Genomic DNA, 23304 nt, shown 5'->3' with positions numbered 1-23304 from the left:
AGAAAGAAAGAAAGAAAGAAAGAAAGAAAGAAAGAAAGAAAGAAAGAAAGAAAGAAGAGGAGAGGAGGGGAAAGGGAGAAAGATTGTGAATTTAGCCAGTGGTATAGAAAAAAGCAGGATAGGGGCTCCTGGGTGGCTCAGTTGATAGGCATCTGCCTTCGGCTCAGGGCGTGATCCCTGCGTTCTTGGGTCAAGCCCCACATCAGGCTCCTCTGCTGGGAGCCTGCTTCTTCCTCTCCCACTCCCCCTGCTTGTGTTCCCTCTCTCGCTGGCTGTCTCTCTCGCTGGCTGTCTCTCTCTGTCAAATAAATAAATAAAAATCTTAAAAAAAAAAAAGAAAAGAAAAAAGTAGGATAATGTGGTGTCTCCATGGCCAAGCAAAGGAAAGCTCAAGGTAGTTGAAGTGATCAACGGAAGAGACAATTACTCATAGACTGAGTAAAATGAAAATTAAGAATTGCATATCACATTGTAACAAGAATATTCTGGTGACTTTGGCATAGTCATTTCAATGGAGTGAAGACAAAGGCCTGATGAAATGGATGGAGGACAGTCTGGAAAGTGAGGAAGAGGGGATTTGTCACTGTAATATCAGGGAACGAAGGGTAGATGAGTTGGAAACTTGGCACCACAGTGAGCAGAGTTCCAGACAAAAAGTTGATTGCTTCATCTTCTCAGACTTCAGTCTATTGGAAGAGACTAACATATAAAACGAATAAGAAAACATAATATGAGCTATACTGTGATAGAGTTGTATAAGAAAGAACTTGGTGCTATGGAAAACTATGGGACACTTAACAGATAAGGGAGTCAGCAAAGAGGTAGAGAGGTAAAGTCAACATGGAGTGACCATGGATGGTAGTGTTGGCTATGTGGGAGAACACATACCAAATCACAGCCTTAAGAGAGTATATTAGTTCAGTAGCCTGAACTGGGATGGGGGATTGGGATGATGACATATTAGGAAATCATGGGTGCATATAAACCTGGACATGTATTTAGAGACTGATAAAGTTAACTGTATTTATCTGTAGAATTGAGGCCACAGGGAGATTTTTGAAGGATTTTCAGTAGTGAAATAACATGATCAAATTTTAATTTTAAAAAGGTCATTTTAGGAATAATGAGACATATTACATGGATAATATACCCACCATAACGAAGTCCATTGATATGATTAATGTAGTAACCTAGAAATAAAATGAGAGTGAGGTAGGATAGTGCCAATGGAGAGGAAGAATATCTGTATTTTCTTTCAACTCAGAATCAGCACTTCGCCAATCATTTATTTTTAATCTGTTTTGGGGGTGAATCTCTATTATAGAATCCTTCTTCCACTCCTGACATGTTAATTCTCATGTCATCCAAAACTGTTGGTTTTGTTTTTAAAGGAGCTAATTTTTTTCTGACCAATTTAACTTGAATTAATATATAACATAAATTTATGGGAAATTACAACAAAATGGTTTTCTTTAAAGATATTTTACACTGTTAAAAACGTTTGTAGCACTCTTTTGAGCAATTGCCCTAGGTTTTTCATTAGGCTTTGAAAGTAGCAGAAAACTATTATTAACTTTTTAAAAATTATTATAAAAGATATATCCTGATATCTCACTCTTATAACCAGACTATAACAATTGCCCAAGGATCAGAGTGCCAGTGGTATCTAAAATAATAATAGTTGTGAAAGGAAATAGTAAAATGAAGTATAATTTATTGACCTCTCATTGTGTTCCAAACACTGTGCTAGCTGCTTTATGTATGTTATCCTATCTATATATTTTTCACGAAAGCCCATTTTAAACAACCGCATTATCATTTCACGTACAAAGTATCTGAGTTTCAGAGAATTTAAGGAACGTATCTAACATCACACAGCATTTAACATTGTAAGTTAGGTCATGCCCAGAGCCAAGCTGATAGTATCAGGGGTATGAGAATTTTATTTTAAGATTAGTACTTTTAAAAAGTGATAGAGACCTTTATTGACTTCAGAGCAGGTCTACACACTTACTTTTTCTTGTCATACTGTACTGGCAATAACAAGACTGGCCCCATAACAAGTCTCTTTCTTCCACTGAAGGACATGGAATCTGGAGCCAAACTATCAGTATTCAAATTTCATTTTGTCTCTTACTAGCTCTGTGATCTCGGGCACGTTATTTAATCGCTTAGTGACGCTATTTCCTATAAAATGAGGAGAATATTTATTTATATCTCATTGGATTGTTGGGAGGCTTTAATGAGTTAAAAATCTGTAAATTGCTTAGAAGAGTTCCAGGCAAACAGTAGGCTCTGTATAAATGTTATTAGCATCTTGATTACTCCTGAAAAGATGCTATTACTCTTTAAAGGATGCATAAAGAAAAAAGTGACAAATATAATTCTAAAAAAAATTCTATTTCTAGATATGAACAATTTTAATGCAAATGTGCCAATGCCCTTTTTAGTAATATACTGGAGATGATAGGCTGTCATTGAGTTAATTGTAGTATGATTTTAGATATGCCATTGTAAGGTTATCCATTCATGTTATCTAATAATTTTTAAAAGTTTTTAGGGAGGAAGATTTAATTTTCATTGTTCTTATGAGTTTTGAAAAATAGTAAGATTTGGCTGTGTTTGCAATTCTAGTATCTGTCTAAGATGTTATCTCTGACCTTTTCTCTTATTGTAATCCTTTGCATTAGAATTAACTCCCTCTCTTGAATTGTTTTACTTTTAGTGCCCTGTGGTGGAATTTTAACTAAACGCAAAGGGACTATTTTGTCTCCTGGATACCCTGAGCCTTATGACAACAATCTGAATTGTGTATGGAAGATCACAGTGCCAGAGGGAGCTGGCATTCAAGTAAGAAAATTTAAATTTTTCTCCTTTTCATTGTATGTTTGAAGTTAGTCCTTTCAGAGATGACAGGTTGCAGGTTACTTCTAAAGGTTTAGCCAATGCTTTTCACTGGCATGGTTGAATGTAAATAGAAAGATACTTATTAATTTTTCCACCAGCAAAAAACAGAAAACCAATTCAAGAAGGCATAAACAATAAGAAAAAATATGTTTCTCTACATGACATGGAATCATGGGGTAAAGGTTGTTTATTTCAGAGGTTTAGTTGTGTCCTTCTCGATCCCAGGTTTTTCTCTATCTCTCTTCTCTGAGATAGCTTGTTTGCTTAGTTCTTAAGCTTCTTTTCTCATGATCTCGAGGTGGCTACAAAAACTCTAGCCACGACAGCTTTATGCAGCAATGGCCAGGAGCCAAAATGGAATGTTTCTATCTTACGTAGCATTACAGTGGTTAAAAAAACTTTTTAGAAATCCTTGCAGTAGACTTTCCCTCCTGTCATATTGATCAAAATTAGAAGAATATTCATTCCTAAGCCATATACTGGCCAGTAGCAAAAGATCTATTATGATTTGGCTCAAACAAATCAGTATTAAGTACCTAGATTAAGCAAGGGGCTCAGCTTCCTCTGATGTATACTGCCCTCATTTACTTGAACAAAATCAGTTCTCTGTTAGCAAGGAACTGGGATGGTAGTCTATTGACAATCAATACGATATAATATTAGTACAAATGAGGAGGAGAAATGTGGCCAGTTACTCTGTTTTACAAGGAGATTGTTTCTGGATAAACTGATGGCATTTTACTCCTGATTCAGTATATATTCCATGGAAAGTAATTATTCTTCACAAAATATTATATAATCTATATTTCATAAAAATAACTTGATTACTTCTCCAGTTGAGTCATAAGATTTTCCTTTGGAAATTTGAGATATCTATCAGCTATGGAAAAAGTAGTCAAGAAATCATTCATTAAAACTGAAATTAGAGAGTAGTATAATTTTCAGTTAAAAAAATCACCTGTTTGAATTTATCTTTGTAATTTTTCAGAAAATTAAAAAAAAATCACTTGACGGGTATTAGGAGTAAAATAAGTCAGTAAACCAATGAGAAAATATGAAATGTAGGTTTACAGTGTTTTAAGGCTATTAAAAATGAAAAGACTATAGATCTATGCTTATATTCTTACTAGCTATACTCTCCTTTATGGCCAACTTGTATGTAAAATTCAGGGAAAACCAATCAATCCTGTCTCATCACTGGTAGAATGAACAAGGATTTTTATTTGAGAGAGAGAGAGTATACATGTGAGGAGTGGGGGGCAGAAGGAGAGGGAGGGAATCTCAAGCAGACTCCCCACTGAGCACAGAGCCCAAGGTAGAGCTCTATCTCAGGACACCGAGAACATGACCAGGCTGAAATTAAGAGTCTGATGCTTAGCTAAATAAGCCACCGAGGCACCCCTGATTATATAGTATTATATTAAAAGAAGAAGGGTAAAATTTAATATCTTAGTTAGATATCTAACTGCCCACTGGGTACTTTCAGCTAAACTTCTTGCTGGAATTTCAAATTCAACCTGTTCAAAATTGACTTCATGATTTTTTCTCATTATTATGGAACTTCTCCAGCGTTCTCTGTCTCAGAATGAACCTCTCATCCATTCAGTTGCACAAGCCAGAAATCTTGATGATTTTTTTTTTCCTTCTTCTACTCTATACAATGAAATATGTCAGTGTCAGGTCTGTCTTTCACAAATCAAATAAGTCTATTTCTCTCCATCCAAATTTTAATCACTTTAGATTGGGTGGTCATCATCCCTCTCCCAGGTTCTTTTTCTCCTCCAATCTATTCCTCTGAGGGCAAAGAGAGTAACCTAAAATTACAAACCTAATAATATCACTTTCCTGCTTACAATACTTCAACTGTCCCCTATATCCTTAATTCCCTGACAAGTTGATGATCCCTTTGTGCTTTGTCCTCATTTCTTACCTCTTCTGTTTACCCTATTTTAGTTCTTTATAAAAGCTCTCTTTTGCCTTTGGGCCTTTGTGCATGTTGTTCCCTTTCCAGACAGCACTCTCCTTGATCTCCCTTTATTTGGATTATTCTTAGTCATCATTTCTGTCTCAACTTAAAACAGTTCCTGTGAAAGACTTTCCGTGAACTTGAGAAAAGGTTAAGTCCCATGCTGTATGTTCTCATAGGTCCCTGTAATTTCCTTATTATAACACCCATCACATTTTACTGTTACTACTTACTTAATTATCCGTAAGCTCATGAGGGTACTAAGTCTGCTCTGGCAGCTAGCACACTCAGTAAATATTTTTAGAATGAACCAGTGAATACCTCCCCAAGCAGTGGAATTTTAGACTATTTTAAGGAGTTAAGACAGCATGATGAACTCAGAAGACATCTGCAGACAAAGTACATTGTATGTCACTTGTCCTAGCCAAACACTGCTCAAAACTAGACATTTAATATAAATGACATTATAAAATCTTTCACTGAGGAAGCATTTTATTTAATGATCACACTTTAGAAAACAGATTTTGAATTTAACAGAGCATTTATCAAACTTATAAAGTGTGAAGCATACTGGATTTTTATTTTTAAATACTCCAAAGGACTACCAAACACTTTTTTTTCTAATTAACCTCTTATATGTATGTTAATTTTAGACATATCTCTAAATCATAGAAAATTATATAATACATACACATATATGTAAAATGTTAATTATATTTGATATTTCACTAACTTTACCTAAAAGCTACCTGACTACTACATCAGGTTTAAAACAATGCTTATTTTATTTTATTCAGTTAGGATGAATATGTGTGTGAATAAAGAATTATATGAATATTCAATAAATCCTGTAGGAGATGAAATGGGATAACCAGTGGTGGAAAGAAGAAATATTTAAAATGCTGAAAAAGTTACAAATAACATAGAATGATTGAACTGCCTTTAGAAATACCCTCAATAAATAGAGTAATTTGTTATATTAAGTTTACATGAGAAGTTTGTAGGAACTAATGTAGTCATTTGTTTGCCTGTCTATTTTAGCAAAGTATATTGATGGAGAATTCCAAAAGGGCTATAATAACAGAGTTATCAAGTGAAAGAGCGATCTTTATGTGAATAACCATGGGAAAACAATGTTCTTTACTTAATTGTGTCAATTTGTAGAATCATCATCATGAGCTAATATAATCTAACAAGCAAATTAAAATGAGATTTGAATGTCTATATGAGGAATATCTGGTTTTAGTGATTGGAAATTCTTTGCCTCATAAAGCTATCCTGTTACCATGATGGACCACTCCATCTAATGCAAAGTTCTTCTAAATGCTGAATCAATAGCTGCTTCTTTTTAAATCTTTTACTTTGACTCTCATTTGGCTTTTTGTCACTGTGGGTCCTCACTCATTTACTTGAGTCTTCCATACCCTCTGTGTTTATTGTGCCAAACTACATTCACAATTTGCCCAGACTCCGAGTGGCAAATTGGGTTAGTTTTCTGTGGCTGCTGCACATTACCATGCACTTGATAGCCTAAAATAGCAGAAGTTTATTCTCTCACGGTACTGGAGGCCAGAAGTCCCAAAGCAGTTTTACTGAGTTGCAACTGAGGTGCTAACAGAGCTGTGCTCTGACCCTCCACTCTTCCCGCAGCCCAGGCTCTAGGGGAGAACATTTCCTTGCCTCTTTTAACTTCTGTTGGCTGCTGGCACTCCTTAGTGTCTGCTATATGACTCTATTTTTTACCCACATGGTTACATTGCCTTTTCTCTTCTGTCTGTGTCAAATCTCCTTTGACATCTTTCTTATGATTGTATTTAGGGCCCATTTGAATAATCCAGGATAATCTCCCAATCTCAAGATGCTTAGTTTAATTGCATCTGAAAGACCTTTTTTTTTTTTTTCTTCCATGTAAGGCAGTATGTATAGGCACCAGGGATGAGGACCTGATATTTTTCGTAGCCAGTATGCAGTCTGCCATACATATGTATCCAGAATTAAACAAAATTTCTTTTTCTCATTAAGGTAATAGGCTTTCCTACAGATGTCTTCATTTTTGTTCTCACCGCCCCTCTGATCTCCATAACTCAGGAAAAAAAGTTAAATTATTCTGAAGTCTTCCCTCTCACTTCCCTCCCTTATTCAGATTACACAAAAACCGGTAACTTCCCCTGTAGCAACACATGTAATATCTCTGTCCCCCTTTCTACTTTTTATTCCTGCCTCCAACCTACTTCAGTCTTTCATTGCTTCTCACACAGACGATGTAGTGGACAATGAAATTGTCCTTTCACTTGTATCTCTTTCATCTAATGCAGTGTAGTACTCAAAGCAGTTCTTCTGATTTTGCTCCTTCTAAAGCCTTCAGTGGACTACTCAATTGCCTAATTATATGGTGGTGTTTAGTCTTTATAGTCTCTTGGCCAATCTGTCTCAACTAAGATACATTAAATCTTTTATAAACACTGGACACTATTCTCAACTAAAATTAATTTAATTTTTAAAATAATTCCATGAATCAGATACCTTTACTACTACTACGATGATTTATATGAGTAATGAAGTCATAGAAAGATTAACAACTCTTCTAGGATTACATGGCAGCCAGTGGAGGGAGCCAAAGAAGCTGCAAATCCAGGCGTCCTAACTCTGCAGTCTCTTGTATTTATCCACTAAGCTTACTCTTTCTAACTTTTCTCTACTTTTCCTAACTTTGCATGCATATTTCCTCGTATGTAAATACCTTCTACTATGGCTAAATTGGATTACCAATGGTTCACTAAATCCACCTCATGGCTTGCCTCCTCTACATTTTTATAACTCAATAATTTCTTGGAGTGGAAAACCTCTCAATATGTTAAGCTTATCGCAAATGTCAACTCCTGCATGAATCCTTACATTTTTTTTCTTTTCTTTTCCTTTCTCTTCTTTTTCTTTTATTTCAGCTAAATATGATCTTTTCTTCCCCTGAATTGTAGGAAAGGAAAATCCAGATATGAGGAGAGAATCGATCCTTGTTTAAGGAGGTGGTGATAATATTACAGTCATACAGCTTTAATTCCATTCTTCTCCCTGTCCTGGAACGTTGCCATTGGGCCTAATGCCTGTCACACAGGCGGGGTATCTGTTGCCATGTGGCACTCACCCCTGGAAAAGAGGCACCAGCATTCACTTGACAGGAAGAATGATGATGGTCTCTTTTGTGGATAAGACATTTTCAATGAATGTAATTGTTATAATTATTTAGCGAATGAGTGCAGTGCTTACAATTATAACAGACTTTAGCTAAATAAAATAAATTTATTCTAATAAAGTTAGTCCTTCCCTTCCTCCAGAACAATAAAATTAACTACACAAAGAGAAAAAGGATCACATCCACAGTTGTGGGGGTCCTGTGGGTTCTTGTGAAAGCTCAAGCTGTGCCAAGTGAAGTGCAGCAAAGTAACACATGCCTCTTTCTTTAAATAAAATTTAATAGACATGATAGAATTGTTCTCCAGCATGTACCCCAATCAGTTATAAAGTATAATTTTGGTCACCCATATTGAGACCTATTAAAAATGTGCCTAGGGAATAATAATGTTAATTTTTTTTAATGAAAGGAAATTGAGCAAAGGTTAGGCAAATAGAGGAAAATAAAATGTATCCAGTATAAGCCTAGTTAAACTGGCAAGAATCTAAAACTACAGAACACACAATTAACCAATTGTTTAGAACATGCTTTGGGATTCCTGGCACTAAGACATTAATTAACCCAAAGCCTTTATTTTTAATTTTTAGATTTTTTTCTTTATTTACCTTAGATATATAGAGACAGAGACACAGAGAGTGGGGGAAGGGGCAGAAGGGGAGGGAGAGGGACAAGCAGACTCCCTGCTGAATGGACATGGGCTCCATGTGGGGCTCCATCTCATGACCCTGAGATCATGACCGGAGACGAAATTAAGAGTCAGACACTCACCTGACTGAGCCACCTAGGTGCCCCTAACCCACAGCCTTTAATAAAGAGAACCCTCTGAGACGGCAGTAGATATTATCAATGTTATACCCATAGTGAACGCTGCTAGGTGCCCCATAGTCTCTCTCACCAAAGTCAGCTCATGTAGGCCAGTGCTACAATGGCAAAGATGAGCTCTGTTAAAATCCTTCTATGAAGGGCCACAATGACATGGTCCCAGCTTGGAGTTCTCTCTTCTAATGAGGTGATAAGGGTTGTAATATTAGCATCTTGTTAGAAATATGTTTTCTTATCAGTAATTATTATTTTACAGGTGCAAGTTGTCAGCTTTGCTACAGAACATAATTGGGATTCTCTGGACTTTTATGATGGGGGAGACAACAATGCTCCACGACTTGGAAGTTATTCAGGTAAATAGAAGAGCTGAGCTTAATTAAAATACAGATATAATTAGGAATATAAAAATCTCTCTCTCTTTCTAAAAGACCTTCCAGAACTCTGATTTAGCAGTTTGAATTGCTTTTTATAAACTATACACAGGGAACTAGATTACCAGGTTAGAAGTTTGAAAGGCATTAAAGGTAATGACTTTGAAATTGCTATTTAAAACCTTGCTATATTCTTACTATGTTTATGTAATTATTTATTGATTCTTTTATAGTAATATTTTCAGCTGAGCTGTGATTCAGGAATAATATCTGTGCCCTTTTCTTTTAAATAGTTAAAAATTAGACAGTGCTTGGTAATTATGCTCTATCTACTCACCCAGCCATTAAAATAATTTTAGAGACTGTGTAACAACATGGTGAATGTTGCAAGGTACTGTTGAGTGAGAATAAAGAGAATATAAAATTATTTCTATGAAATGAATAAAATTATATAAAGTTAATATATACCCAGGTACCAACACCAGAAGGTTTTTTAATTTGTTAAGGTTTTTAAAAGTAATATATGCAATAATCTATCAGCCTTTTCCAACATATGAAGAGTGAAATCAAGTTTTATTCTAATTTTAGCTATACCTTTAACTTTAATATATTTTTTAACTATAGACATAAGAACATAGCTAAACCGTCAACTTCTACATTTCAGATATACTTAAATCAGTGTGAATGGTTTTAAGTTTTTAGTAGATTTTAAAATAGAGTATGATAACCAGTTTTTCAGCATTACCATTGAGAAAAGGAAAGAAGAAATATCTGGAGTTAGAGTGACTTGGTTTAGTCATAAGTAGTATTTTAGATATAAATTAAGGTAGAAGTCTTTCTTGGAAGAAACCTCATAACATTTTGAATATACATTTGTCTAGAGTACATTGGGGGTAATACTTTCTTAATAATAAATAGAACAACGAAGATAATAAAAATGACAACAGCTCTTGATTTATCAAGTGCCAACTCTGTTTGAGGCTTGTCATACATTTCCTCATTTGCTTTTTCTAGCAGTTCTGGTATGTGATTGAAGTTTAGAGAGATTAAGTTGCTCGAGGTTGTAAAGCTAATGTTAGAATGAGACTGGAGCCCAGCTGGTGTGACTCCAGAGCCAGAGCTCTTAATCACTAAGATTCTCTAGGAAACTAAGGGCAGGTCGAGTTTACCTCTGTCTCCAGTGATTCAGTGAGGATACTATTGAGAGATAACAGGTTGAAAACAAACAAACAAACAAAAACCAATTATATGTTCTATAATGAATCAGTCCTGACTTCTTTTACAGAAGGATCAGTGGGTAGGTAGGGTCCACAGAGTTGTACCTTAAGTAACTAGTTACAGAAAAATTTTGCAGTACTATCAACTAATATGCTTGTTGAAATTATCTTAAACATAGGATTGACACTTATTTTTATGCTTGTCATTTGAAACTGCTTGAGTTGTAATCTTAAGGATCTTGAACTATTACTCAATGTCAAATAGTCAAGAAGTAATTGGTTCAAGTAGATATTTTATGTTTTCAGCTTAGTAATTGAATAAAGTCAAGTTGATTTCCTTTAGAAATTCAGGAGTACATCATTATAATGGATTTGCTGGGAGACATGGCTAACACTAGTTTATAGTTGGGCTTTTTCAAACAACTACTTATCAGCTTTGCTGTCAGTTACACCAGAGTACTTTACCTGGTATAGAAGAACATACATACATACATATATACAAAAATTAAATACATACATAATATATATATATAATAAAAAGAGCAATAAATAAATGTATCATCTGAACCCATACATAATCTTAAGTTACTATACTATAAAAATCACCTGCAAACTTATAAAATTAAGTTTCCTATTAGCTCATGCATGGAATATTAAAATTCACATGAAATTCAAAACATTTATTTTAGGCGACTATAAAATTTACTGCTTTGACCAGCTCTTTGTTCCTGCCTATTTTTAGGGAGCAATCTAGAGTCATCCCAAAGGATTATCTCCTGGGAAATAGTCACAAACAATAAAATGAAAGAGAAATGTGGGAGATATATTTTTATCAAAAAATTCCTGAAAAGCAGTTGACCAATACATAATTTCAGGGATAATCTATTGGCTGATTAGTAATTAACTTACTTTTACTATAATATTTATTATGTGATCATTGATCTGCCTTTTCAATTATCATTTCAGGAACAACAATACCCCATCTGTTGAATAGTACGTCTAATAATCTGTATCTAAATTTTCAATCAGACATCAGTGTTTCTGCTGCAGGATTTCACCTTGAATACACAGGTAAATATAATATCATGTGCCACTCAAGAAATTTAAGAACAAGTTTTTTAGACTGCACACACAAATGAGATCATATTTATTTTCTCTGTCTGACTTATTCACTTAACATAATACCCTTAAAGTCCATCCATGATGTTTCAAATGGCAGGATTTCCTACTTTACTTTTTCTTGACTGAATAATATTTAATATTTAATTTTATATATATATACCACACTTCTTTATCCATTCATCCATAGATGGGTACATAGGTTGTTTCCATATCTTGGCTATTGTGAATAATGCTGCAATGAACATGGGAGTGCAGATATATCTTTGAGATCCTCATTTTATATCTTTTGGATATATTCCTAGAAATAGAATTGCTGCATCATATGATACTTATATTATTAATTTTTTGAGGAACCTCCATACTCTTATCCACACTGACTACCAATTTTTGTTCCCACCAACAATGAACAGGGGTTCCCCTTCACCACAGTATCAGTAATACTTGTCATTTCTTGTCTTTTTGAAGACAGTCGTTCTAACAGGTGTAAGATGACGTATTATCGTGCTTTTGATTTCTATTTCTCTGGTAGTTAGTGATGTTAAACATCATTTCATGTACCTATTGGTCATTTGTATTTCTTCTTTGGAAAAATACCTATTCAGATCCTTTACCTATTTTTTTNCACACTTTTATTTTTTATTTTTTTAATTTTATTTTATTATATTAGGTTAATCACCATACAGTACATCCCCAGATTCCGATGTAAAGTTTGATGCTTCATTAGTTGCGTATAACACCCAGTGCACCATGCAATACGTGCCCTCCTTACTACCCATCACCAGTCTATCCCATTCCCCCACCCCCTCCCCTCTGAAGTCTTCAGTTTGTTTCTCATAGTCCATAGTCTCTCATGTTTCATTCCCCCTTCTGATTACCCCCCTTTTCTTTATCCCTTTCTTCCCCTACCGATCATCCTAGTTCTTATGTTCCATAGATGAGAGAAATCATATGATAATTGTCTTTCTCTGCTTGACTTATTTCACTTAGCATTATCTCCTCCAGTGCCGTCCATGTTGCAGCAAATGTTGAGAATTCGTTCTTTCTGATAGCTGAGTAATATTCCATTGTATATATGGACCACAGCTTCTTAATCCAGTCATCTGTTGAAGGGCATCTCGGCTTCTTCCATGATTTGGCTATTGTTCCTTTACCTATTTTTTAATGAGACTAATTTTTGTGTTTTTTATTTTATTGTTGTCATCTTGTTTTGCTATTGAGTTATATGAGTTTCTTACATATTTTGGATATTAACCCCTTATTAGATACATGATTTGCAAATACTTCCCCCATTCTATAGGCTGCCTTTTCATTGTTTCTTTTGCTGTGCAGAAGACTTTTTAAAAAGATTTATTTATTTTATTTTAGAAAGAGAGTGGGAGCAGGGGTAGGGAGGGGCATAGGGAGAGGAAGAGAGAATCTCAAGCAGACTCTGCACTGTGTGGAGCCCGACATGGTGCACAACCCTGAGATCAGGACCTGAGCTGAAACTGAGAGTTGGACACTTAACCCACTGTGCCACCCAGGTGCCCCAGAAGATTTATTTTTTAATTTGATGTAGTTTCACTTATTCATTTTGAATTTGTTGCTTATACTTTTGGTGTTATATCCAAAAAATTAATGGCAAGACCAATGTCAAGGAGCTTTTTTTCTATGTTTTCTTCTAGGACTTTTACAATAATGGGTTTTATTCCAATTCTGAATAATTTTTGTGAGTAGTGTAAGATAGGGGTCCGATTTAATTCTTTTGCATATGATTAAACAGTTTCCCCAGCACCATTTAAGGGGAAAAGACTACACTTTCCACCTTGAGTATTCTTGACTTCTTTATCAAATGTTAGTTGGCTGTGTATGTGAGGGTTTATTTCTGGGCTCTCAATTCTGTTACATTGGTGTATGTGTCCATTTTTATTCCAGTACCATACTGTTTGATTACTACAGCTTTGTAGTAGTTTGAAATCAGAAAGAATGATGCCTCTAGCTTTGTTCTTCTTTCTCAGGCTTGCTTTGAGTATTCAGGGTCTTTTGTAGTTCCATGAATTTCTGTCTCTGTGAAATCATGCCCTTGGAATTTTGACATGAATTCTGTTGAATCTATAGATGGTTTAAATGTGGTTAAATTCGTTCCCAAATTTTGTTGTTACTGTTTATGCTATTATAAATGGTATTGTTTTCTTTCTTTTTCAGATATTCTGTTTTTAGTGTATAATAACACAACTAATTTCTGAGTATAGATTTTTTTTATCCTGCAACTTTATTGAATTTGTTTATTAGTTCTAATAGTTTTTGGTAGAGTCTCCAGGATTTTGTATACATAAGATTGCATAATTTTCCAACAGAGATAATTTTACTTTCCTTTCTGGGTTGGATGTCTTTCATTTATTTTTCTTGCATAATTACTCTGGCTAGAATTTCCAGTACTGTGTTGAATGAGAGTCATGAGACTGGGTACATTTAGTCTTGTTGTTTTAGAGGAAAAGCCCTCAATCTTTCACCGATGAGTATGATGTTAGCTGTGGGCTCTTCATATATGGCCTTCATTAAGTTGAGGTTCATTCCTTTTATACCCATTTTTGTTGAGAGTTTTTATCATGAAGGGGTGTTTTGTCAGATGTTTTTTCTGTATCTATTGAGATTATCACATGATTTTCATCTTTCATTCTTTTAATGTGATAGATCACATTTTTTTTATTTGCGTGTGTTGAACTGTCTTTGCATCCCAGGCATAAATCCCATTTGATGGTGGTGTATGATCCTTTTGATATGTTGCTGAGTTTGATTTGCTACTGTTTTGTTAAAAAAATTTACATCTATATTCATCATGGATATTGCCCTGTCATTTTTCTTTTCTTGTAGTATCCTTATCAGGCTTTGGTATTAGGGTAATTCTGATTTCATAAAATGACATGTAGAATGTTCTCTCCTCTTCAGTTTTTCACAAGAGTTTGAGAAGGACTGGCATTAATTCCTTTTTACATGTTTGGTAAAATTCACCCATGAAGCCATCTAGTCCTGGGCTTTTCTTTATTGGAAGGCTTTTGGTTACTAATTTAATCTTTTACTTGTTATTGGTCTGTTCAGATTTTCTATTTCTTCATGTTTTAGTTGGTAGGTTATGTTTCTAGGAGTTTGTCCTTTCTTATAGATTATGCAATTTTTTTGGTATATAATTGTTCATAGCAGTCTCTTATGATCCTTTTTATTTCTGTGATATCAGTGTAATGTCTCTTCTTTCATTTCTGGTTTTGTTTAATTAAGTCATCTCTGTCTCTCTCTTTTTTTCTTTCAGTTAACCTATAGAATGTTATGCCAGTTTTGTGTATCTTTTCAAAAACCAGCTCTTCATTTCTTTGGTCTTCTCTGTTGTTTTTCTGTTCTCTATTTTATTTATTTCTGCTCTGATCTTTGATAATTCCTTTATTCTGTTAACTTTTGGCTTTAGTGTATTCTTTTTCTAGTTCCTTGATATATAAAGTTACCTCATTTATTTGAGATCTTCCTTTTTTCAAATGTAGACATTTATTGCTATAAACTTCCTCTCAGAACTGTTTTTGCTGTATCCCACAAGTTTTGGTATGTTGTGTTTCTCTTCTTTTTGTTAGTTCATTTCAAGATTTTTTTTGATCTCTCTTTTGATTTATTCTTTCAATCCCTGGCTGTTTGTGAGTGTACTATTTGATTTCCACATATTTGTGAATGTTCCAGTTTTCCTTCTGTTATTGATTTCTAGTTTCATGCCATTGTGGATGGAAAAGATTTTTGATGTGATTCTACTCTTTGCTAAGACTTGTTTGGTGGTATAATAATGATTCATCCTGGAGAATGTTCTGTATATACTTGAGAAAAAAACATGCATTTTTCTGCTTTGCAATGAATGTTCTGTATATGTCTGTTAGGTTCATTTGGTCTGAAATATTGTTCAAATCCAATATTTCCTTAATACTTTTCTATCTAGATGAACTATATATTGTTGAAAGTGAAGTCCTGAAGTCCCCTACTATTATTGTGTTGTTGTCTGTTTTTCCCTTCAGATCTGTTAATATATGCTTAATATATTTGGGTGGTGCTCTGGTGTTAGCTGTACACACACACACACACACACACACACACACGTATTAAAGATTTTATTTATTTATTTTAGAGAGAGAGATTGAGAGAGAGAGAGCACATGAGTGGAGGGTGGGGCAGAGGGAGAGGTGAGAGAGAATCTCAAGCAGACTCTGTGCTGAGTGGAGCCTAACATGGGGCTCAATCTCACGATCCTGAGATAGTGACCTGAGCCAAAATCAAGAGTCAGATGTTAACTGACTGAACCACCCAAGTGCCCCTATCTGCGTGTATATTTATGATTACTATATACCCTTGATTAAATGATCTAATTATTATGCAGTGGCTTTCTTGATCTCTTATTACTGCTTTTGAGTTAAAGTTTATATAGTCAGATATAAGTATAGCTACCACTGCCTCTTTTGGTTTCCACTTGCATGGAATATCTTTTATTATTGCTTCACTTTGAGCATATGTGTATCCTTGAAGCTGAAGGGAGTTTCCAGTTGTCAGCATAAAGTTGTTTTGTTTTGTTTTTGTTTGTTTTGTTTTTTTAATCCATTCAACTACTTTATGTCTTTTGCTTGGAGAATACCATCCATTTACATTTAGAGTAATTATTTACTTACTAATACCATCTTATCAATTATTGTCTGGCTTTGTCATAGTTCCCATATTCCTTTCTTTCTCTCTTGCACTTTTCTTTTGTGAATAGATGATCTATCCATAATGGTATGCTTTGATTCCCTTCTCTTTATCCTTTGAGTATCTACTGCGAGCTTTTGCTTTGGTTATTAGGAGACTTACATAAAATATCTTCTAGATATAACTATTTTACACTAACAACTTCATTTACATAATAAATCTCTGTCCTTTTACTCTCCTCTTTGTGTTTTTGATGTCACGATTTACCTTACTTTTTGTATTCCTTAACAAATTATTAGCTGTAGTTAATTTTAAAACTTTTGTCCTTTACTTTTATACTAGAGTTAAGTAGTTAAAACACCACCACAAAACAGAATTAAAGTATTTTGAATTTAAATATATACTTACCTTTACACCAGTGTGTTGTATATTTTTGTATGTTTTCATGTTACTAATTAGTGTCCTTTTGTTTCAGCTTGAGAGACTGCTTTCTGCATGCTTGTAAGACAGGTCTAGTGGTAATGAACTCGCATCAACTTTTGTTTATGTGGGACCATATCTCCTTTCTCTGACATTTTCTCATGGACTACTTTACTGTATAGAGTATTCTTGCTTGAGAGTTTTATTCTTTCAGCACTTTGAGTATAACATCACTCTGTCCTTGTCTATAAGGTTTCTCCTGAGAAAATCCTGATTGCCTTATGTAGCTCCCCTTGTAAATTATGAGCTTCTTTTCTCTTGTTATTTTTAAGATTCTCTCTTTGCCTTCCATTTTGAGAGTTTTATTATATTAATCTTGGAGAATATCTTTTTATGTTGAGTTTGTTTGGGGGCCTATGACTTTTATGAACTTGGATGTCCAAATCTCTCCCCAGATTTTGGAAGTTCTGTACTATTATTTCTGTAAAAACCTTTCTTTTTTTAAAAAAAGATTTATTTAGTTATTTGAGAGAGAAAGAGATATAGAAGAGGGGCAGAGGGAGAGAGAGAATCCTGAAGCAGACTCCCTGATGAGCACGGAGCCAGATGTGGGGCTTAATCCCAGGACCCTGAGATCATGACCTGAGCCAAAATCAAGAGTTAGCCGCTTAACTGACTGAGCCACCCAGGTGCCACATTGTAATAAACCTTCTACCTGCTTTCCTCTTCTCCTTCTGAGATTGTAATAATTCACAGATTGGGAACAGATCTCTTTGTTAGACTTCTCATTTTGATCATGTGTTGTTTTCTTGATTTTGAAGAATTATTTTTCTGTGGGATTCTTTGTAGCTTGTTGAGCAGCCTTAAAACAGGTATTTTGAATTCTTTTTGAGGTAAATTGCAGAACTCCATGTCTTTGGGGTTCATTACTGGAAAATTATTCTGTTCTTTTGGTGGTGTCATGTTTTCTGGCTTCTTCATGTTTCTTAAAATTTTGCTTTGCTGTCTTTGTGTTTAAAATAGTAGTCACCTCCTCCAGTCTTTACTGGCTGCCTTCAGGCGAGAAATAGCTTCCTTTAGTTCTGCTGAGGATTTTGAGGCTTTCTCAGACCTTCTATGAATATGCACGCTCCACACTTATTGCTCCCCCTTATGACAGAGCTCTTAAGCTTGTATTCCTTCTCTTAATCTTCTAGAGCCAGGCCCTGTATGAATGACCTCTCTTTTGCTTTCCCAAGGGTGGTGATAAATGCTCAAGACTGTTATCCCTTCCAGGTCCACAAATTTGGGCCAGCTTTCTGCACATGTTCACCAGCTGTCTACAAAAGCTTTGCTCTTGCTATTGTTGAAAGCATGTACAGGAGGTCAGCCATCAGATATTGGGGTATTTGGAAGAGGTGCCAAAACACTGCAGATGCCCATAGACCAGCTGGGGGAATCCACAGGTGAGGTGTCCATCCCACTGGCTGATGAGCAGGCCCTCTGATGGACATAATTAGTAGAATCTGCATATTCTTGGTCTGTTCCTTTCTGAGCTCTGGCTTCTCTTTTCCCAGATTCTCATCAGCCCTTAGTTTTTCAGGTCATGACTCAATACTGTGGATGAGGCAAGAGAAAGATGTGCCTATTTCCTCTCTGGTAGTATCCTGCACAGCTGGGAAAGTCAAGCACTCACTCACACACACTGTTATTTTCCACAGTAGGAGAAATCATGGGTCAATTAGGGATCTCTTAGTGCTGGGCTATATTATCTTGGGGGAGGGGTGACACAGAGAAAGTCAAATTATTCCTCTTACCCTCAGCAGTGTGTCGAATTTTGATTTTTTGTTGTTGTGGTTCCAATGATGTGTTGGACTCCTACCAGATTCCTGGACATCCATAAAGGGTCTCTCATTCATGGGTGATTGTGTAAATCAGTGTTCTCCAGAAGCTCCTAAACTGTGGCTCAGAGGTGCTAGAGCCAGTTCAAAGGGCACTTTCAGAGTCCACAGCCAGCACCAAAGCCTATATATGCCTATTACCTGATACACTGGTAGGTGAGACGACTCCTGGATCTCTCCATGTATTTTTTGATGACAGAACCAAGGGCAAGTGGGGTTGTTGCCAAGTTCTCAGTGCTATGCAGTTGTTTTTCATTCAGCCACCTAGGGGCTGGTCTGTCTTTTCCAAATGGCTCTTCTCATTCTTGGACTGCACTGGGATTTCACCATCTCCTACCTGGATCTCACATCTCCCACAGAGGCATGTTGTCCGTGGATGGCTGCCATATTGTTGTTGCTAAGGGGAGGCTGTAATAAAAGACATCTTATTCAGCTATCCTGTGGACATCACTCCTTTTTTCTTTTTTTAACAATAGCCATCCTAATAGGTGTGAAGTGATTATCTCATTGTGGTTTTGATTTGCTTTCATTTACGTGATGATTAGAGGTGTTGAACATCTTTTCATACCCCTATTGGTCATTTGTATGTCATCTTTGGAGAAATGTCTACTTAAGTCCTTTGCCTATTTTAAAAATCAGATTATTTATTTTTGTTATTAAGGTGTAGGAGTTCCTTATATATTTTGAGTATTAACCCAATATTAGATATATGGTTTGCAGATATTTTCTCCATTCTTTAGGTTGCTTTTTGCTCTGTTGATTGTTTCCTTTGCTGTGCAGAACCCTTTTATTTTGATGTTGCCCCACTTGTCTATTTTTGCTTTTGTTCCCTCTACTTTGTTATCATGCACAGGAAAACATTACCAAGACCAGTGTCATGACACTTTCCCCTATGTTTTCTTCTAGGAATTTTACATTTTCAGATCTTATCTTTAAGTCTTTAATCCATTTTGAGTTAATTTTTGTATAGGATGTAAGATAAGGGTGTGTTTTTGTTCTTTTGCTTGTGGACGTCCAGTTTCCCCAAAATCATTTGCTGAAGAGATTATTCTCACTCTATTGTGTATTTTGGAAACTTTGACAAAGATAAGTTGATGTGGGTTTATCAACTGGATTCTCTGAATTCTCTATTCTCTTTCATTCATCTATACATCTATCTTTATGCCAGCACAATACTGTTTTAATTATCATAGTTTTGTAATGTATTTTATCTTAGAAAGTGTGATGTCTCCAGTTTTGGTCTTCATTCTCAAGATTGCTTTGGCTACTTTGGGTCTTTTGTGGTTCCATATACATTTTAGGATTATTTATTTATTTAATTCAGTAAAAAATGCTGTGGGGGTTTTAGTAGTGATTTCATTGAACCTGAGGATAACTTTGGGTATTATGGTTATTTTAACAATATTATGTGTTCCAGTCCATTAACATGGAATATCTTTCCATTTACTTGTGTCTTTTTCAATTTCTTCCATCAATGTTGCGTAGTTTCCATATATAAGTCTTCATTTCCTTGGTTAACTTTTTATTCCTTAGTATTTTATTCTTTTTGATGCTACTGTAAATAGGATTGTTGTCTAAACTTCCATTTCAGATACTTTGGTGTTAGTGTATTGAATTACAAGTGATTTCTAATATTTTGTATAGCAACCTTACAGAATTTACTGTCCTGCGGTGTTAGGGTTTTCTACATATAAGATCCTGTTACCTGCAAACAGAGATATGTCCACTTCTTCCTTAATTTGGATGCTTTTTTTTTTCTTGCCCAATTTCCCTGACTAGGATTCCAGTACTATGTGATTAGAAGTGGTGAGAGTTGGGCATCCTTGCCTTCCTCCTGATCTCAGACAAAAAGCTTTAAGGTTTTTGTTTGTTTTGTTTTGTTTTTTACTGTTGAGTATGATGATAGCTGTGGGTTTTTCATGGATGGCCTATATTATTTCAAGCTACATTCCATTACATCAAATTTGTTGGGAGTTTTTATCATAAAAGGATATTGCATTTTGTCAAGTGCTTTTTCTGCATCTATTAAGATAATCATATATTTATCCTTTAATCTGTTATTGCAGTATATCACATTTATATGTGTATGTTGAACCATCCTTGCACCCCAGGGATAAATTCCATTTGGTCATAGTGTATAACCCTTTTGATGTGCTGTTTAACTTGGTTTATTAGTATTTCGCTATGGATTTTACATCTATTTCATCAAGTATGTTGTCTTATAGTTTTCTTGTAATATCTTTGGCTATGGCCATCAGGGAAATGTGGATCTCAAGAAATGAATTTGAAACTATTTCCTCTTCTTCAGTATTTTGAAAGATATCGAGAGGGATCAATGTTAATTCTTTAAATGTTTGGTAAAATGTACCCATGCAGTCACCTGTTCCTGAGCTTTATTTTGCTGGGAGAGTTTTGGTTATTTAATTCTATATTCTCATTATTGGTCTGTTGAGATTTGTTATTTATTCATGATAGGAATTTTTCCATTTTTTCTAGAGTATCCAATTTGTTGGTATGTAACTGTTTGTAGTAGTCTCATCTCTTAAGATCCTTTTTATTCCTATGGTATCCGGTGTAATATCTCCTCTTTCATTATAAATATTGTCTAATTGTAAAAAGAACTGGATTCTGTAGACATTTTAAACCTATAATTGGACTATCTGGTGACTAATTGCCCAACTCCTTACAAAACTTTTAGAGACAAAAATAGCTTATGCACCCTAGTTAAATANAGGTGTAATATCTCCTCTTTCATTATAAATATTGTCTAATTGTAAAAAGAACTGTATTCTGTAGACATTTTAAACCTATAATTGGACTAAGTGACTTTTCTGGTGACTAATTGCCCAACTCCTTACAAAACTTTTAGAGACAAAAATAGCTTATGCACCCTAGTTAAATACATATATGAGACATATTTGCTTTTGCTTTTTTTTGTTGTGGTTTTTTTTTTTTTTTGGCTACATAAAATTATCACAACTATAATGGGTGATTATTTTGGTAATTTGGGGTTTATGTACTGTCTCCCTACAATGGAAGCTCCAGGAAGACAGGATCTGCCATTAAGACAGGACCATGTCCATTTAGAATATCCTTTGTCTCTTGCACTAATCACAGTCCTTGAATATTATTAGGCATTCAAAATACATTTGTTGGCTGTGATACAACACCTAGAAGTAGAGATAAATATATAAATTGACACATATTATTAACATCAGTAAACTTATACTGATGCTGTTGTCCATTAAGGCATTTAGTACCTTAATCTGAGCACATTTTGTAATTTTGTTGACTTCTGCTGCCTGACGGTATCACACTAGGTATTATTTCCTCAATATCATTTCTCCAGACCACTCAGTCATCACTGTAACATATAGCTACAGTGGAAATTCTGATAAAATAGAAACTCCCTGTGGGAAGGAACAGAGGCTATAATGATAGGCATGTGCTAAATAAATACTGGTTAATTGATTTTGGACAATTTTTTTTTTTTTTTTTATATTGAAGTTCACATTCCAGCTATTGCTGATCTCAGATACAATAAATGTATCCTTGTAATGTAAATAGATAACAAATCAGTAAAAGAAGATTCATTCATTCTTCATTCAACCATAAATATATGGAACAGCTACTGTGTATCAGACAGTATTCTCAACATGGAAAATGCAAAGATAAATATGTCACCATATCTTTCTTTGGGAAGATCATAGTCTAGTAGAAGAGACAGAAAGGTAAAACAGTAACACGGTGCTATAAATATAGGAATAGAGATGTTTATGGTAGACTGCACAAAAGTGGAAAGTAATAAGCTCTATTTAGAAAGTTCAGGAAGTACTTCAAATAGGACATGACACTTTGGCAGAGTCTTAACAAATAAGCAGGGATTTTACAGTTAGACAAGGAGGATTGGATTTTTTTTTTAGCATGAGAACTTCACGTTCAGACAGAGCTATGACATATGGTACATATAGGAGAACTACACCTAGTTCAGTAGGACTAGGGTGTAAGGTCTGAGGCAGCACTAGGAACTAAGGCTGCTTCTATAGGCAGGGCTATTCCTGAAAGGTGTAGGATGTCATAATCAGAAATTTAACTTCCGTATAGATAATACACTTAAAAAAGCAGCATATGTTTTGATAGGTATTCATAACATAGATTATTAAATTATCATACTCACAAAGAAATTGAGGGAAGTTTTTTTTTATTTTTCCTCATATACAACTTTTCCTTATAAAATGTTTTGTTGGATGCCAAAAAGGTCTTTTATCTGTATAAGATATATAAGATCACTAAAATCTAATGGAATTGCTTACCCAATGGTCTATAATTTTTCAGATGATTCTTTTGGTTAAAAACTCTCTTTCTTTTTTTTAAGATTTTATTATTTGAGAGAAAGTGAACCCAAGTGGTGGGGGAGGGGCTGAGGGAAGCGGGGAAGCAGACTCCCTGCTGAGCAGGGAGCCCATCTCAGGGCTTGATTGATCCCAGGACCCTGAGATCATGACCTGAGCTGAAGGCAGCTGCTTAACCAACTGAGCTACCGAGGCACCCCTTGGTTAGAAACCCTTAATTATGTTCAATAAATGAAGGAAGTTGAGTCATATTCCAATCAATAAATAATACGTGTTAATAATACATAGCAGCTTGCTTCTTAGAACAAGTAATTGATAGTTTGATCTTCATAAAGGAAAAAAATGACTAGTGGACTTAAATCTCACAA

At 34.9% G+C, this 23304-nt stretch overlaps 1 protein-coding gene across 1 annotated transcript in view; it reads left to right on the top strand.

Annotated features, from left to right (window-relative positions):
- CSMD3 (CUB and Sushi multiple domains 3) overlaps positions 1-23304 on the top strand; it is a 1149842-nt gene that overhangs the window by 988067 nt on the left and 138471 nt on the right. Inside the window, 3 exon segments of the mRNA XM_034668518.1 lie at positions 2726-2850; positions 9142-9238; positions 11440-11544. Coding sequence (XP_034524409.1) covers positions 2726-2850; positions 9142-9238; positions 11440-11544 — 327 coding nt within the window.

The sequence above is a fragment of the Ailuropoda melanoleuca genome, chromosome 9, assembly GCF_002007445.2.
Source record: "Ailuropoda melanoleuca isolate Jingjing chromosome 9, ASM200744v2, whole genome shotgun sequence".
Lineage (NCBI taxonomy): Eukaryota > Metazoa > Chordata > Mammalia > Carnivora > Ursidae > Ailuropoda > Ailuropoda melanoleuca.
This window is presented reverse-complemented; position numbering and strand designations above follow the sequence as displayed.